Genomic DNA, 14178 nt, shown 5'->3' with positions numbered 1-14178 from the left:
TCATAACTCGCTACGACAAATACACAGCTGGACCACAACATCTGACATCAGTTTCCCAAAAAAAACTAGATCGACGCCCACACCCACATCTTTCCCGAGCGCCTCTTCGCCGCAGTATGGAAGTTCTTTGACGCAAATTACTGGCCAGCGCGCTTCAAAGGATACACGCCCGAGTACCTCCTGTCCAAGAACGTAAAACACACTATCGTCATGACATACGCACACAAGGAGGGAATCAGTCAAGGCCTCAACACCTTTTGTGCTGAAACGGTAGCAAACGCCAATCGTAAGCTCGGTGGTAAACGAATGACGGGATTGGCGACCGTTTTCCCAGGCGAAGACGGTGCGACGAGGATATTAGAAGAAGCTTTTGGGAATGGGCTGGCTGGAGTCAAGCTACATTCTCACGTAATGGTTATCTCGCCTGATGATGTGCGGTGTGATGAGATTTATCAGACGTGTATACGGTACGTTTGTCATGTAGGTAGTTTTTTTGTCTGTACAAACGAGTCTGAACGCTCTACTTTCTTTCTAGGCATAACAGGCCTGTACTTTTCCATGTTGGACGTGAGCCTGATTCTCCTGGTCACGCAAGAGGTAGTTGTCATACAACTTGCAACATGTGAGAGTGTTTAGATGCCGTTTTTTTGCTGACCGCCACCACCATCCTCCATCAGAATCCCACGAATTTATGCATGTATCCAGAACCCAAGACGTACTGAAAAGATACCCTGAACTCAAGTTCGTAGTCCCACATCTGGGAATGGATGAAGTTGACGAGTACTTTGCGTTGCTTTCACGGTTTCCGAATCTGTACTTGGATAGTACAATGGCTGTGGGGTGAGCAATTGATTCTGGCGTACCTTGTATGAGGCATGTGGTTGAAGGGGGGTTTTTTCTTGGTTGGTAGGGGCTACTTTCCAATATCAGTACCGCCGAGAGAGCACTTGGAGGATCTGTTACGTCATAATTCATCGCAGGTGTTGTATGGTAGTGACTTTCCAAATGTAAGTATTCGGAAAGGGACAACCTTTTTTTGCGTGCTGCTGACACTCTCCAACCCGAAGATACCATACAACTGGGACATGGAGATGAAATCATTACATAACATGAACATCTCGGCAACGGCACGAAAAAGCATCTTGCATGACAATGCAATCAAGGTGTACAATCTCGGTATCGATGACGCTCAACATAGCAAAATATAGAGCCATTTTGTTACAAAAACATTGTTCATTCAAGCAGAGACTATATTTTGACAATGGAGGCACTATAGACTTTCTTTTAATATAGAATTCCTTTCAACCACACAAACCACAAAAAACCAAACTGTTCACAACCCCAACTCCTTATACATTGCATCCAACTCCTTCTGGAACTTGCTCTTTAGTTGAGGGCGTTTGCTTTTGAATGTAGGAGTCAGCAAACCGTTCTCGACAGTAAAGGTTTCTGTAGTCAAGGTAATAGCTTTTGGAAGTTCGAATCCAAGAAGACCATTCTGAAACGAAACATGCAAACAAGGTATGAGTCGGTAGAGCAAATCGACGCAAAAAGCGCGAATACTTACGTCTTTACCCAACTCGAGCATATCTTGATGAATCAGATTCCTGACTTTCTCAAGTTTAATCAACTCTTCCGGATCGTGTGTGAGACCATTCTGTTTCGCCCAAGGGACCAAGTTATCAAGATCAGGCACGACAATCGCAACACAAGCTGATTTCACGGGCTCTCCATATAGCCAGACTTGAGCGACGAATTGAGTCTTGATTTTGGTTTCGATCTGGAGGATTTTTTCTGTGAGCAAGGGATTTATAGTTGGTGAGTCAATCTACTAGTCGCACTAACCTTCTCGGGCGCACAGTACTCTCCTTGACTCAGCTTAAACAGATTCTTGATCCGATCAATGATTTTGGTAGTTCCGTTTGGAAGTATTTCTGCAACGTCCCCACTATAGACAAAAAAAGGGTTAGTTGTCGCAGATTACAATGAAACTAAGAAGGCAATTCGTACGTATGGAACCATCCGTCAGCATCCAAAGCTTCAGCAGTCTTGACTGGTTCCTTATAGTATCCAGACATGACCAATGGTCCTCGGATACACAATTCACCACGTGGATTTGGCTGATCACTTGTCCTATATACTCACTCCATTAGAATTGGAATCGTAATATTGACTTGCGAAAACAGCCTTACAAATAGTTCATGCTTGGTGCATCAATCAGTTTGATCTCACACGAGGCAAAGGGCGTGCCAACGTGAGAGCCGTATGCAAAGCTGTAGTCACCAAACATGGTAATGAGACCAGCGGCCGTAGTCTATATTGAGAATTCTTAGTGAGACGAGAGTGGAGGAGGCAAGGGAAACGCGACAGTTTCAGACCTCAGTAGCCCCAAAACCCTCTAGCACTTGGCAACCAAAGATGATTCTCAAAAACTCGATAACGTCAGTTGAGATTGGTGCTAGACCAAGAAATGAGGTTAATGGATGCGAAAAAAAAGGTAATCAGTTCAAGATCATGCATTACATACCAGCACCAGTAATCATAAACCTCAATTGACCACCAAACAGATTTTGAATCCTCTTGAATACAAGCCTGTCCCACAAAACGAAAGCAAAAACATTTTATGGTTAGTGCCAATACTTCTGAAGAAAGCGAATTACTCAATGAAGCAAATAAAGCAAAAAGATAAATCGATCCAATTTCACCAACCTGTCCCATATAGTATTATTTGAAACACGACCGGCATTCAATTCCCGCTTCTTCATAGAGTAAGCCATATTAAACAGGAATCGAACAAGAGGTGAGCCACGATCAATTCCAAGACGAATGCGGTCGTGTAGACGAACAAGAAGTCGAGGTACAGATGGGAAGATCTAGCCAAAAAAAGGAAATGATTAGCAAAAAACACGACTTGATTTGCCAAGGTATAGCTTCATTATCCATACGGTCGGACGGAAGGACGCAATGTCTTCAAAGAGCTTGGCTACATCACCACGTGAGAAGCCAATTGTCAGACCTGAAAAGTAGAGAGGAATACAAAAGATTCAGGAATTTTTTTTGCAGCCCTGCAAAACGTGGAATTACCATGATAAGTCACACAATGGAACACATTTCTTTCAAACATGTGTGAAGCAGGCAGCTAGTTTGATATTGTTCAATCAATGGTTGACTTCTCGTTCGGGCAACCAAAAAACTGATTTGTTGGCATGAAGGTACTCACATAAGACAAGTGACGGTCAGCTTCGGTCAATCTGAAGGCTGGAGGTAAAACTGCCATGAGACCTGCACCAGCAGACTAGACGGGGCAGAGGGAAACGTGTGTTAGTAAGATATCAACGACTGTCGTTTTAGCTCACGGATGCTTACTGTTATATTTAAGTGCGTCAACATAACGCCCTCTGTTTAATTGATACTGTTTGTTAGTAGTTGCGCACCATGGGCTCAAAAGATTGACTACGACCGTACTTGGAGTACCAGTGGTGCCAGATGTGCTAGAATAGCGCAGAAATGATGGTTGAGCATTCGTAGGCTAGACGGCCAACGCATCACTGAAACTTACTAGCAGATGGTCATCAAGTCAGACGCCTTGGGAGGTACGTGTTGTAGTAAATGTGCCTTTCCATGCACTTCGACTTCTTCAAAAGTCAAGATTGTGACACCAATAGCAGCAGCTTTCTCGACAATGTTTGGATCCAAGGTTGGCATATCGGCGACGATGACATACTAAAGATATGAGGGCGATCATGAAGATTATGACAATAAACAGCATCTTTAGATCATGGATGATACCTTCATTACAGGCGATGCACTAGCAATACTCAACAATCGTTCCAACAGATGTCCTCCAACCACGACAACAGAAATCGAGGTGTTCATGATGATATACTGTAGGGCTTCACTGTCGAATGTATCATACATGGGGACGGATATAAGAGAATACGCACAACAAGCTATTTTGAATATGTTAGGATACACATGCAAATACGGCGAAAACGACAGTTACGACTAACCAAGATCCGTGATAGCCCACTCAACACTATTTCGATGATAAATGCCTACAGGGGTTTCTTTTCCAGTGGCCAGTTTACAAAATGAAATCAGCCCAGATCCAAAATGAGTGACGCGAGCATTGATTTCGGCTACGTCATAAGGAATGAAATTAGTATGTGAATTAGATATGTACATTCAAATCGGATATTGCATAAGAATTGTCATAATCTCGGTCACTTGTGACATTGTGACACGTCAGACAAAAACAACCGCGACTTACAAAACGTAAAGTACTCGTATTTTCCATCCTTGTTGGGCCTTCCCAGATACTCCTTGCTTGGCCTCCTCTTAACCGAGACTTGAAACATGTCTATAGATCGTTGGTGGTGTTAGACACGTTCCACGTCAACACTGAAACGGCATATTTGGGCGTGTTGACAGCTTGAGGGTTTTGTATGGATCTTCCACGTAATCAAGATAAATAATCATTGCAATGATGTGATTACCATAAGCAGTTTTGACTCCAGCTTCAGGTGCTTGTAAGAGAGGTGTGCCATTTGGAGTGACTCGAGATCGATAGATAGCTGACTCGCCCTTGTTTCTGTATGCAAAAAAGAGAAGATATGGGAAGAATTCAATCAAGAAAGTAGGTTTGTTGTCTTGTTTACCGAGTCCTCGAGACCTAGATGTTTGGTGACCGTGAGTTGACAATGTTGAGTGATCCATGATGAGGCTCAATCAAAAGAGGGACGCGAAGTAGAACCTACATCAGCCTGTTGCCTCAAATGTATGGGATACACATCAGGAGCCCGATTTGTCTTTGTATAAGCGTATGCAAGAACAGCTGGAGTGAAAGTGAAATAATGTCAGTTTCAAGATGGAGAGAAGGAACCAAGCGTAAAAGGGATGTATGTACCTAATAAGGCTGCTAATCCCACTGTGACGTTGTCAACTTGCCAGCCCATCTCTCGGCAGCAAGACAGATTGAAAGCGTTTCACGAGTTTCGCAAGAGCTCTGGAATGACACGTTAGTGCGGCGGTTCTTTCAAATTGAAAAGAGAGTTTGATTTAATTGTATTTTATAATGCATATATCCATATGACGATGTTCCTTAGACTCGGACTTACAACATGATGAAGCAAGTCGACTTTCAACTCAAACCAAGTTCATCTTCACGATTTTAAAGTAATCAGTGTCTTTACGACGTGATTTAACGGCAGACTACGGTACCAAATAGCGTGATTTGTTTTGTCATGCACTCTTATACAACCTCCATTTCCCGAAAGTTCACACGAAAGTGGTTTTGTGACTAGAATCCTAATAACAAACAATGGCAGCCAAAGCAGTCGCAGCTGCAGTCAACTGGTAAGCAACCATACGCCACCACTCACCACACTGATGCATCCTCCTCAATCCAAAAATGTCATCTCCCTTTCCACTTGCAAAACAAAAATTCACAACATTCCAAACTTAGGGCGAGTGTATCATCAAAGCTCAAGCCAGAAACGGTCGCTGCTCTGAATGCATTCCGTCGACGACACACAGATCTCACCAAACAAGTTACAGAGTTACGGGAAGCTCAAGTCACAATTGATTTCGAGGCATACCGTCGTGTGTTGAAAAACAAAAAGGTCGTATCTGAAGCTGAAAAGGCGTTCAAGAACTTTTCTCCTGCTACTATCGACTTGTCGGAACAATTGAAGAATATCGAAAAGCAGGAGGTCCTTGCCGTACGTAACTGTTGATACTATACGTTTAGTTGAATCGGAGTATACCAACACTAGTACCTATACTAACACCATCCATCCACCATCCTATAGATCGCTGCTGCTCAAAACACAGTCCAAAAGGTCACTGTAGAACTCGATGAATTGAATGACTTGTTGACAAACATTGAAACTGCTCGTCCTGTCGAGCAATTGACTGTCGAAGATGTCGCAAAGGCTATGCCGGACTTGGACGCCACTGTTGAAAAGATGGCAAAGAGAGGTCAATGGAGAGTACCTGGTTACTATGAGAAGTTTGGCGAGGTATGTTGTGTATGATGCATGTTTCTGACAGGTTTTAACGAATTACCTTTTTCTATTTAGTTCCAAGTCGGATTCTAAAAATATCAACGAGAAACAATATCAATAAAATTACCTATAGCAAACGAAATCGAGTCCAGAACTGTGCTGAGGAAGTGGATGTTGTCTGGTGGATAGTTAGATTGTGGGTTGTCCGATACCAAGCAAGGATAGGGTGAAAACCCATGATGGGCACAGAACCTTTCTTTGGTTGCTCCAGCTGTCGCATGAGTTTGCTGGACTCACTTTGCAAGAGCTCGCGGTTTGTCTGCGTTGGCAGCATAGGATCACATAGAAGTCCACGCTCGTACAGTTTAATCCTGATTTGTGCTCCAATTCTTTGAAGTTTGACCTGCAATCACGTAGCGATCGACTCCGGGGGAAGAGTGGATGTACGTAATGGTTTGGGTTGTACTTTTTTTGCATGAACCTGGTAGGCACCAGGTTGTCCAAGGTGTTTGTTGATAAAGGAGCCGATACGAGTACAGCGAATGAAGAAGGAATAAGGGTTTTACAGATTGCCATCAAGGTGGGATTATCATCGCATGATCTGGTAATGCTAGTAAAGTGTACCATTTGGACCACAGTGAACGAACATGATATAGTGATACGATATATTAGTAATCTCGACAAGGAAGAAGCGATGTCCTCTAAGTGGATCTATGCAACGAGCATCGTTACCGAATATTGTATTGATGTTGGCGTCCCTTTGACAATACACGTTCGTTCCGCACGAGGATAACAATAGTTCCAGCACCCCAAGTGTATCCAACGTCATCCTCCTCGTTCTCCCCTTGATGTCGTCCTCCTTCACGATATCGTGCCCATGCAACTCCCAACACCCATAAAATGTATCGAAAACAGAGCACCAGCTAATAACCTACATATAGCATAGCAATAGCATACGCACATACCTTTTATATAGCACATATAGCATCATGCCAGTCCAAGCTCCTATACCCGTCATAGTAGAAGAGGAAGAGATTACGGAGACTGAAAAACCAGCCAAATCGAACATTGCTGCAAACATACCAACAGACGCCATTGTGACTCTGCCATCTCAGATATCAACTAGACTGTATTCTAGAACATCTGGGTCCCTGTATGCTGGTTCTCGCTTTGTGGGAGAGCAGAAGTCTGGACATAATAGTTATGTTGTTTCTGTTGAGATCCAGGTATGTGTTTGAATCTGTCGAGAGCTTCATCTTGATATCGCTATCGCTGTGGTAGTCGCTTGAAAGGCACTTATGTTTGTAACATCCTGCACTCTAGCATGTGGACTTGAGAGAATCGTCATTGTGTGGATACTTGAACATTAAGGGACTTACACAGGTATATACCATTGATCAGCATTGGAAACGAGATATTGAGACTCCTCGGTTTGTGGAAAGCGGAGGGTCTGTCCTCGTGCAGCAACGACAAAACAAACGTCATGTCGTTAAAGATGATCTCCATGACCTCGTCTCGTCTAACTTGTATTATGCTCACTCCCTAGGATTGGCCAGATCTGTGTACCTTCTTTGATGCTGAAATCATTGGACCCAAATACAGCTTCTTAACTCGGAAGTGGGACGCCGATGAAGCGATTGACCGTCAACATTGGGTGAGTTATAATAATCCATTTGCTTCCTTTTTTGTGATCGTCGCTTCTCTCTGTTTGCTTTTGCAAATGTTGGGCTAAAAAATCACTAGAATTAATTACGTATTGCACTAACAAATTCTCGCTTTCTTGTCGTTTCTCACGGAAACAGATGAAATTCCCATCATTCGCCCCATACAATCGCATCTTCAACAATGATTCATTCGTATACGACTTTGAGAATGAGGATGTGGTATTCATGAGGTGGAAGGAACACTTCTTGGTGCCAGACCATCAAGTAAAGTCGATACAAGGAGCAAGCTTTGCAGGATACTACTATATTGCTTATGTCAAGTCTCGTAATTCCATAACCGGGTTTTATTATGTGAGTGTTTGAACAACTCATTGCTTGTGTCAATGTCGTTTTTTGTTTTGTGCTCTCTCTGTTATTAACCGAACTCTTCTTTTTTTGCAGCACACAAACTCTGAAATGTTTCAGCAATTACAGCTTCAACATGTTCCAGATCAATTCTTCCCATCATTTGAGTTTAGATGATGATCGCATGGAGCGATAGGGTTCTCACAATATCGTGCTGCCTTAGAAGAGACAGAGACCTCAACTTGTATAGTAATAGCTTAGAATTGTTTTTTAGACAAGAATTATAATCAGTTAGTATAATCATTTCACGTTCAGATAAGTTTCTTGAGAAGCGAAAAAAACAGTGTTAATTTTTGTTATTTGCTGGCACACAATGAGCTTTCGACGTGCTATACACTCAACAAGACGACTGCTACATGAAAACCCACTTGTAAGCCACATATAAACCGCATTTCTCGCTGCAGATCGTCGCTCTTTTTATTGATCTATCAAAGCTTTAACAACATTTTGATTTCTTCAATTAAACTTAGGGACTCCCTCCACGCCCAGGCCCTCGAACAGGACGTGGATTACCCTCTAAGCGACCCATCGATGGAGTATCTACCATAATAGCTGTCGCATCTGGGAAAGGTGGTGTTGGCAAGTCCACTACTGCTGGTAAATACATTTGGTGCAATCTGAGTTAGAATCGACACATCATCCCCATGTTGCATGTTCCATTTTTCTCATCGGTTTACATTTTACTATAGTCAATCTAGCAGTCGCATTCGCATCACTAGGCAAATCCGCTGGTTTACTCGATGCCGATTTGTTTGGTCCTTCGATACCTCGCATGATGAATTTGTCGAATCTCAAGGCTGAACTGGACTCGACGAGTAATTGTTCTATACCAGTGATTCATTTTTTTTTTTTTTTTGATCTTCTCATATCCTTCTTCGCACCATACAGGCAAGAAGCTGATGCCCTTATCGAATTACGGAGTCAAATGCATGTCAATGGGATTCCTTGTCGATGAAGACGCAGCGGTCGTTTGGAGAGGACTTATGGTATGTCATTTCCATTGTCTGCAGTGTCGTTTTTTTGGTTGACCAAAATGTTGTCAAAACATAGGTCATGAAAGCAATCGAACAACTTGTTCGTGATGTCGATTGGAGTGGTACTGATGTGCTGGTGATTGATATGCCGCCTGGAACTGGGGATACGCAGTTGACTATAACGCAGATATTGCCATTGACTGGTATGATGGGAAAGGGGTTCGACGACATTATTGAGTGTTTTCGTCTAGGACAATGGTTCGATTTTTTGGCGCCCTCAAATCTTTTCACACATACTTAGGTGCCGTGATTGTATCGACACCACAGGATGTAGCACTCGCTGATGCCAAGAAGGGAATATCAATGTTTGAAAAAGTTAATGTTCCAGTAAGTATGAAGCTTTGAGGAGACAAAAAAGGAAAGATATCTCCATAAAGATGATTTTCGTTTTACGCTTCATCTCTTTTGATAGATACTAGGCCTCGTACAAAACATGAGCTACTTTGAATGTCCGAAATGTCATTCAACAACACATATATTCGGTCGTGATGGTGTTGAAAAGACTGCCAAGACACTAGGAATACCCGTGCTAGCTGATTTACCACTAAATGCAGATGTATGCAGTACATCAGATGCTGGGACGCCTATTACAGTTACGCAACCGAATAGTATACATGCTCAAGCGTATACCGCTATGGCCAAGAAACTGTTGGACTTGATGTGACTTGTACATTGAAAAGCTGTATTAATATATTAACTCTTGCATTTACACAAAGCTTTGGGGGGTTTCGTTACGCTCAAGCTATTTGCCACAATCCAAATCGGGACTACAATGTCGTTGCTTTCTCTGATTGTCACTCTCTGTACTCCTCCTCGATATTAACTCTGCTCTTTGTCTTGCATCTAATTTATACATTTCATTCGAGCAGGTTGTCTTATCTTCGATATCGAGGTTGCATTTATTGAATTTTATGAAGTTTGGCAAGGACTTGACGAGTATGCACTTGCCCGCGCAGCTACTTTTTTTGGTCTATCTTTTCTTATTGGTACTTTCACCGTACCTTTATGAAGCTAATACCACTACCGAATTGTGGTGAGGCAGCTGTTGTTTTCATGACTTATGGTACATGCATGTCATCAGAGGTGTCTCCGCGTCTTTTTGTCGTTGTCGTTTTGCTAAAATACTGAAATCCGCCAGTTTTGAGGCCTGGTGAGACAAGGTATCCACTTCAACAACAATTCCTTCTTTGGGCGGGTGTTTTTTAGTTTGATTGATTCCTAATTGGCATCAAAGAGTAAGCTGTTGTGTTGGTATTATCGACGAGGAAGACCATCCATACATCTGCTTGCAGAAACATTTGAATCATTGATTGCAACTTACCGATGTAGACACATTGCAATTGAATACAACTTTGTCCACACGCTCAAAATTAAAATGGAACAAGGGACGACACAAATGCAAATACTATCCCTTGTGTTTAGACTGGAAGGCCAAACACTTACGAAAGAATGTCATGACGCCTTATTGACCAGACATCATGACGAGAATGGGAAAGGAAATCAAACAAAGCGGATTTTTTTCTTGCGGTATCATCTACAATCAGTAAATCTTCTAACCCCACCACAATGTGATTAAGCGCAGGCTTTGAACAATCACACTGCGGAGCGCCAACAAAAGTCAGCTGTCCATGAAACCGTAGTAGTGCAGGCTTCTTTCGGTCAAGATTATGCCCAGAACCTCGTGGGGTCTCTCCAGATGAAGAGAGAGAAGCGAAAGTAGCCTAAATTTCACTAAATTCATATGCATAACCAGAAATTTACCCTCCAGTCCACCGTGATGTCGACTCGTTCAAACTCAGAGCAGCCCTTTTTTTCAGCTCCAGGCCCGTGCATGAGGATCGAGTAGGTGAACATCCAGAGTGAGTCTGAGGCAAGACCAGGGGATTCCAGATGGAACGAGACTGCTCCTGGTCTTGCTTGGATTACCAAAAAACCATTCTTGCCGATAGGGACGCTTGAAAGGCGAGCGCAACTTGGAGAGTGGAATAGGTGGAAGGTTAGATCTGATGAATATTAATATGGGTGGATGTTTAAAAAGCACATTAGAGTCGAATCCAGGTCTGCATCTTCTCATTTGGAATTGTGGCCGATGTTGGCTGAAAATTGCCGCAAATGTTGAAAACATACCTGAATGGTGACCACTACGAAAATGGTGTTGCCAGAGTGGTAACTGCTTGTCAATCGATATGGCGCGTGCCCCAGAGTTGTGTCTTTGTGTTGGATGGTCGACATTTGAAGGACTACAAAGATTCTGGTTGACAGAGTCCGTTCTCTATATCTGTAACATAGTGACTATAGGGTGTTGTTGGTGTTTGCAAAATGAGGTTTTAGGAACACTGGCAGTTGGTTGCCTTCCTTCTTCCTCATCCACTTGCTTGTTTGCCCGAGTTTTGCTGGATGCATGTTTGGAATTCAAACTGCATTTTGTCCGCTCTTATAGTCGAAATGATTGGGGGGTCAGCCAGACGAAAAGCGCGGAAACACGTGTCTGGGCGTGTAATTATGAGTTCTTTACTACTGTAATATTACCAAAATAGGTCAATCGCGTAAGACATGCACATTTGAAATCATTTGAACAAGAGGAAGTTTGGACTATTTTTGTTGGTCTTGTAGGTCAAAGCCAGCCACTTCCTGACTCGATACTCGATAGGTCGATGGTGTCTTTAGCAAGTCCATTGGGTTGATCTGCTCTGCTGCGATACACATGTCGTTCAACATCACACATATTCGACCCTGACGGCTGTTGCAAGACCGGGTATACTCATGCCAGCTGATTGTCAGTGAATGCAGATGCATGCAGTACATCAAAAACAAAACATCTATAACAAATATGCAACTAAGTAGAATCTGTGCTCAAGTAATCGCAAAGAACCTGTTTAATCTGAAAAACAAAACATATTAACCCGTTGCATTCAAAAACAAAAGGTGGTGGTTGTTGTTGTTCTCCCTTTACATAAACTACTTTATATACACTATATCACACCACAAATCGGACCGCTCTCCTCTCTCTACATTGTCCCTCGCAGTCTACTCTCCTATTTTCTTCAATTTAATCCCCTCTCTAATCCTACATTATAGTTCAAGCGGTTAGACCACCAGGAGTTGATATCGTCGAATTTGTTACTGTCTTGTTTGTTACGGGAGCAGCAAGCATGGGAGAGATGTCTTCAGATGCAGCACCCAAGGCTTCTCGTATGGCTTTAAACGCATCATCTAGTCGGTCCTGAAGTATGGTATTGTCTGCTCGTAGTGATTGTGATATGCCCTGTTGGTAAGATGTGGCGTGGCTTTGTATCAGCAAAACAAAGTTCATGGATCTAGTATCTGGAAACGTTGAATCACGTACACGTTCTTCATCTAGAGCCTTTTGCAATCGGACCTGCTGTTCCATCTTTTCGCGTTGAGCCATGACCTAGATGCAAAATAAGGTGTATGTGTCCTATACCAGTTCTCATAAACAGAGAAGCTCCAACAGCTTCAACAACATCAGCGACAGCATAAAAGCAACCAAGTTGGTTACATACAGCTTGAGCACGCAGCTTCCCCATAATGATGTCCAGGGTAGATTCGTATTGTTTAATGATCTGATTGAGTAGTGAAACTTCACGTTGTAGTTCGACATACTTGACTTCGTTTACTACATTTTGGAATGAATGGTGGTGGGTGAGTATTCGGGAGCAAAAACAGTTCCTGGCAGCAGGGCAGTTAATACGACCTTGGTGCACCACACTGCAACACCATTTACCATACATTGTTGTTGTTCCTGTTGTTCCTTCAATAATTGCTGTTGTTGAGCATCCGACACTGTGACCACATGCTTGGTGTCCGATCCGCCAGCAGAAGTTGTGGGCACTAGTTTGTCCTGTGTTGACCAAAATGGGTCAGATGCTGCACAGGAAGAAGACAAGTTCCCGTCATTTCAGCAGAGCAATAACAAACAAATCCAAAGATAAACAGATATGTCAATTTAATATGCAACTCACACGTAGAATGGATGCTTTAGCCTGTAGCTCGTTAATGAGCTCCCGTTGTGTTGACATTGTGTCTGTGAGGATGTCTAGTTTCGAGTCTAGAGAGCCGAGATGTGGTGATTCCTCGTCCAATTCAAACTCATCGTCTTTGGATCCTATCGAGTCGTCCATCCTATATGTAGGTTATGTGTATGGTGTGTTGGAGCTTGTGAGATCCGAATAACGCCTCAGCCAGGCAGAACATCAATGCTAGTAATTACAATGCTACGAAATCGTGTATTTTTTCCAATCAATCCACACTACACAGATATAATAAAACAAGATTCCACAACCAAGATATATAATTCAGGCTTTAGTTGATTGCAAGCTTATTTTATCTCAACATCCACCTCGTAAGGCTAGTACCAAATGCAGTACTGTGCCTCCTTCTATATTGTAGTCTGCTGCTGTCTTGTCATCAGCCCTAGGTGAATAAAGGTGTGAGTATAGAGAACGAGTTGAACCGTATTGCGTGAGACTTGCATTTGCTTGCCACCGAAAATCAGACTATAAGACGAGTTCGATTAGTTCACTACCTAAAAGATTATATAATCTAGATAGGCATACCGTTGTTGTGGTGGTGGAATGCCTTCCTTCTCTTCAACACGCTCCTTGATTCTCGTCACCTTTAATGTCAAGAGATGTTGCTAATGAGCCATCGATTCAACATAATCGAGACCGTACTGAATGCAATATACCTTATCAGTTGGCTCAATGTCAATCTCTATCTATAGTAGACAAAGAATTGGATGAGCTTCAACCGGAGCTTAACATTGGTAATTGAATAAAGTACTTCTTTGCCAGTTAGAGTCTACATGAGAAGAGGAGGGGTTACGTGGGATTGATGGCTCGCAAGTGTTGCTGTGCCTTACCTTGACTTTGATCAACATGATTGCTATAGAGCTTGAGTGATGTGCCTTGAAACGTGAAGTAACATGCTGGGATCGCTTTTTTGGCTCTTTAGCCATGGATTTCAAACCTGTATTTACGTGACACACGCCTGAAGATCAGGTCAATTCGCGTTACATCGTTACATCGCTCATTTGACGCCAAACCAAAC

The 14178-nt window shown here is 42.7% G+C and overlaps 4 protein-coding genes across 4 annotated transcripts; 2 read left to right on the top strand and 2 right to left on the bottom strand.

Annotated features, from left to right (window-relative positions):
- Positions 1-1333: 1333 nt before the first annotated feature.
- Positions 1334-4955, bottom strand: SmJEL517_g05152 (uncharacterized protein; the record flags this gene model as incomplete). The annotated part of the gene is made up of 21 exons (XM_031171079.1): positions 1334-1498; positions 1568-1780; positions 1846-1948; positions 2011-2133; positions 2193-2314; positions 2379-2458; positions 2528-2592; positions 2710-2873; positions 2946-3016; positions 3085-3139; positions 3221-3295; positions 3367-3398; positions 3466-3491; positions 3560-3723; positions 3790-3950; positions 4011-4139; positions 4271-4360; positions 4497-4591; positions 4659-4672; positions 4758-4834; positions 4907-4955. 21 exons carry the CDS (start codon positions 4953-4955, stop codon positions 1334-1336), a joined length of 2073 nt encoding a protein of 690 aa, XP_031022938.1.
- A 365-nt stretch (positions 4956-5320) lies between these two features.
- On the top strand, positions 5321-6098 carry SmJEL517_g05151 (uncharacterized protein; the record flags this gene model as incomplete). Its single annotated transcript, XM_031171078.1, has 4 exons — positions 5321-5355; positions 5465-5720; positions 5811-6020; positions 6081-6098. 4 exons carry the CDS (start codon positions 5321-5323, stop codon positions 6096-6098), a joined length of 519 nt encoding a protein of 172 aa, XP_031022941.1.
- An 896-nt stretch (positions 6099-6994) lies between these two features.
- On the top strand, positions 6995-9772 carry SmJEL517_g05150 (uncharacterized protein; the record flags this gene model as incomplete). Its single annotated transcript, XM_031171077.1, has 10 exons — positions 6995-7231; positions 7329-7388; positions 7552-7659; positions 7808-8020; positions 8545-8671; positions 8764-8889; positions 8963-9060; positions 9125-9251; positions 9350-9435; positions 9521-9772. The coding sequence occupies 10 exons, from the start codon at positions 6995-6997 to the stop codon at positions 9770-9772; spliced, it is 1434 nt and encodes a 477-aa protein (XP_031022940.1).
- A 3685-nt stretch (positions 9773-13457) lies between these two features.
- SmJEL517_g05149 (uncharacterized protein) lies at positions 13458-14008 on the bottom strand (the record flags this gene model as incomplete). The annotated part of the gene is made up of 5 exons (XM_031171076.1): positions 13458-13542; positions 13686-13744; positions 13817-13846; positions 13912-13929; positions 13991-14008. 5 exons carry the CDS (start codon positions 14006-14008, stop codon positions 13458-13460), a joined length of 210 nt encoding a protein of 69 aa, XP_031022966.1.
- Between the last annotated feature and the right edge of the window lie 170 nt (positions 14009-14178).

Source organism: Synchytrium microbalum, assembly GCF_006535985.1.
Source record: "Synchytrium microbalum strain JEL517 chromosome Unknown SmJEL517_scf0043, whole genome shotgun sequence".
Classification (NCBI taxonomy): Eukaryota; Fungi; Chytridiomycota; class Chytridiomycetes; order Synchytriales; family Synchytriaceae; genus Synchytrium; species Synchytrium microbalum.
This window is presented reverse-complemented; position numbering and strand designations above follow the sequence as displayed.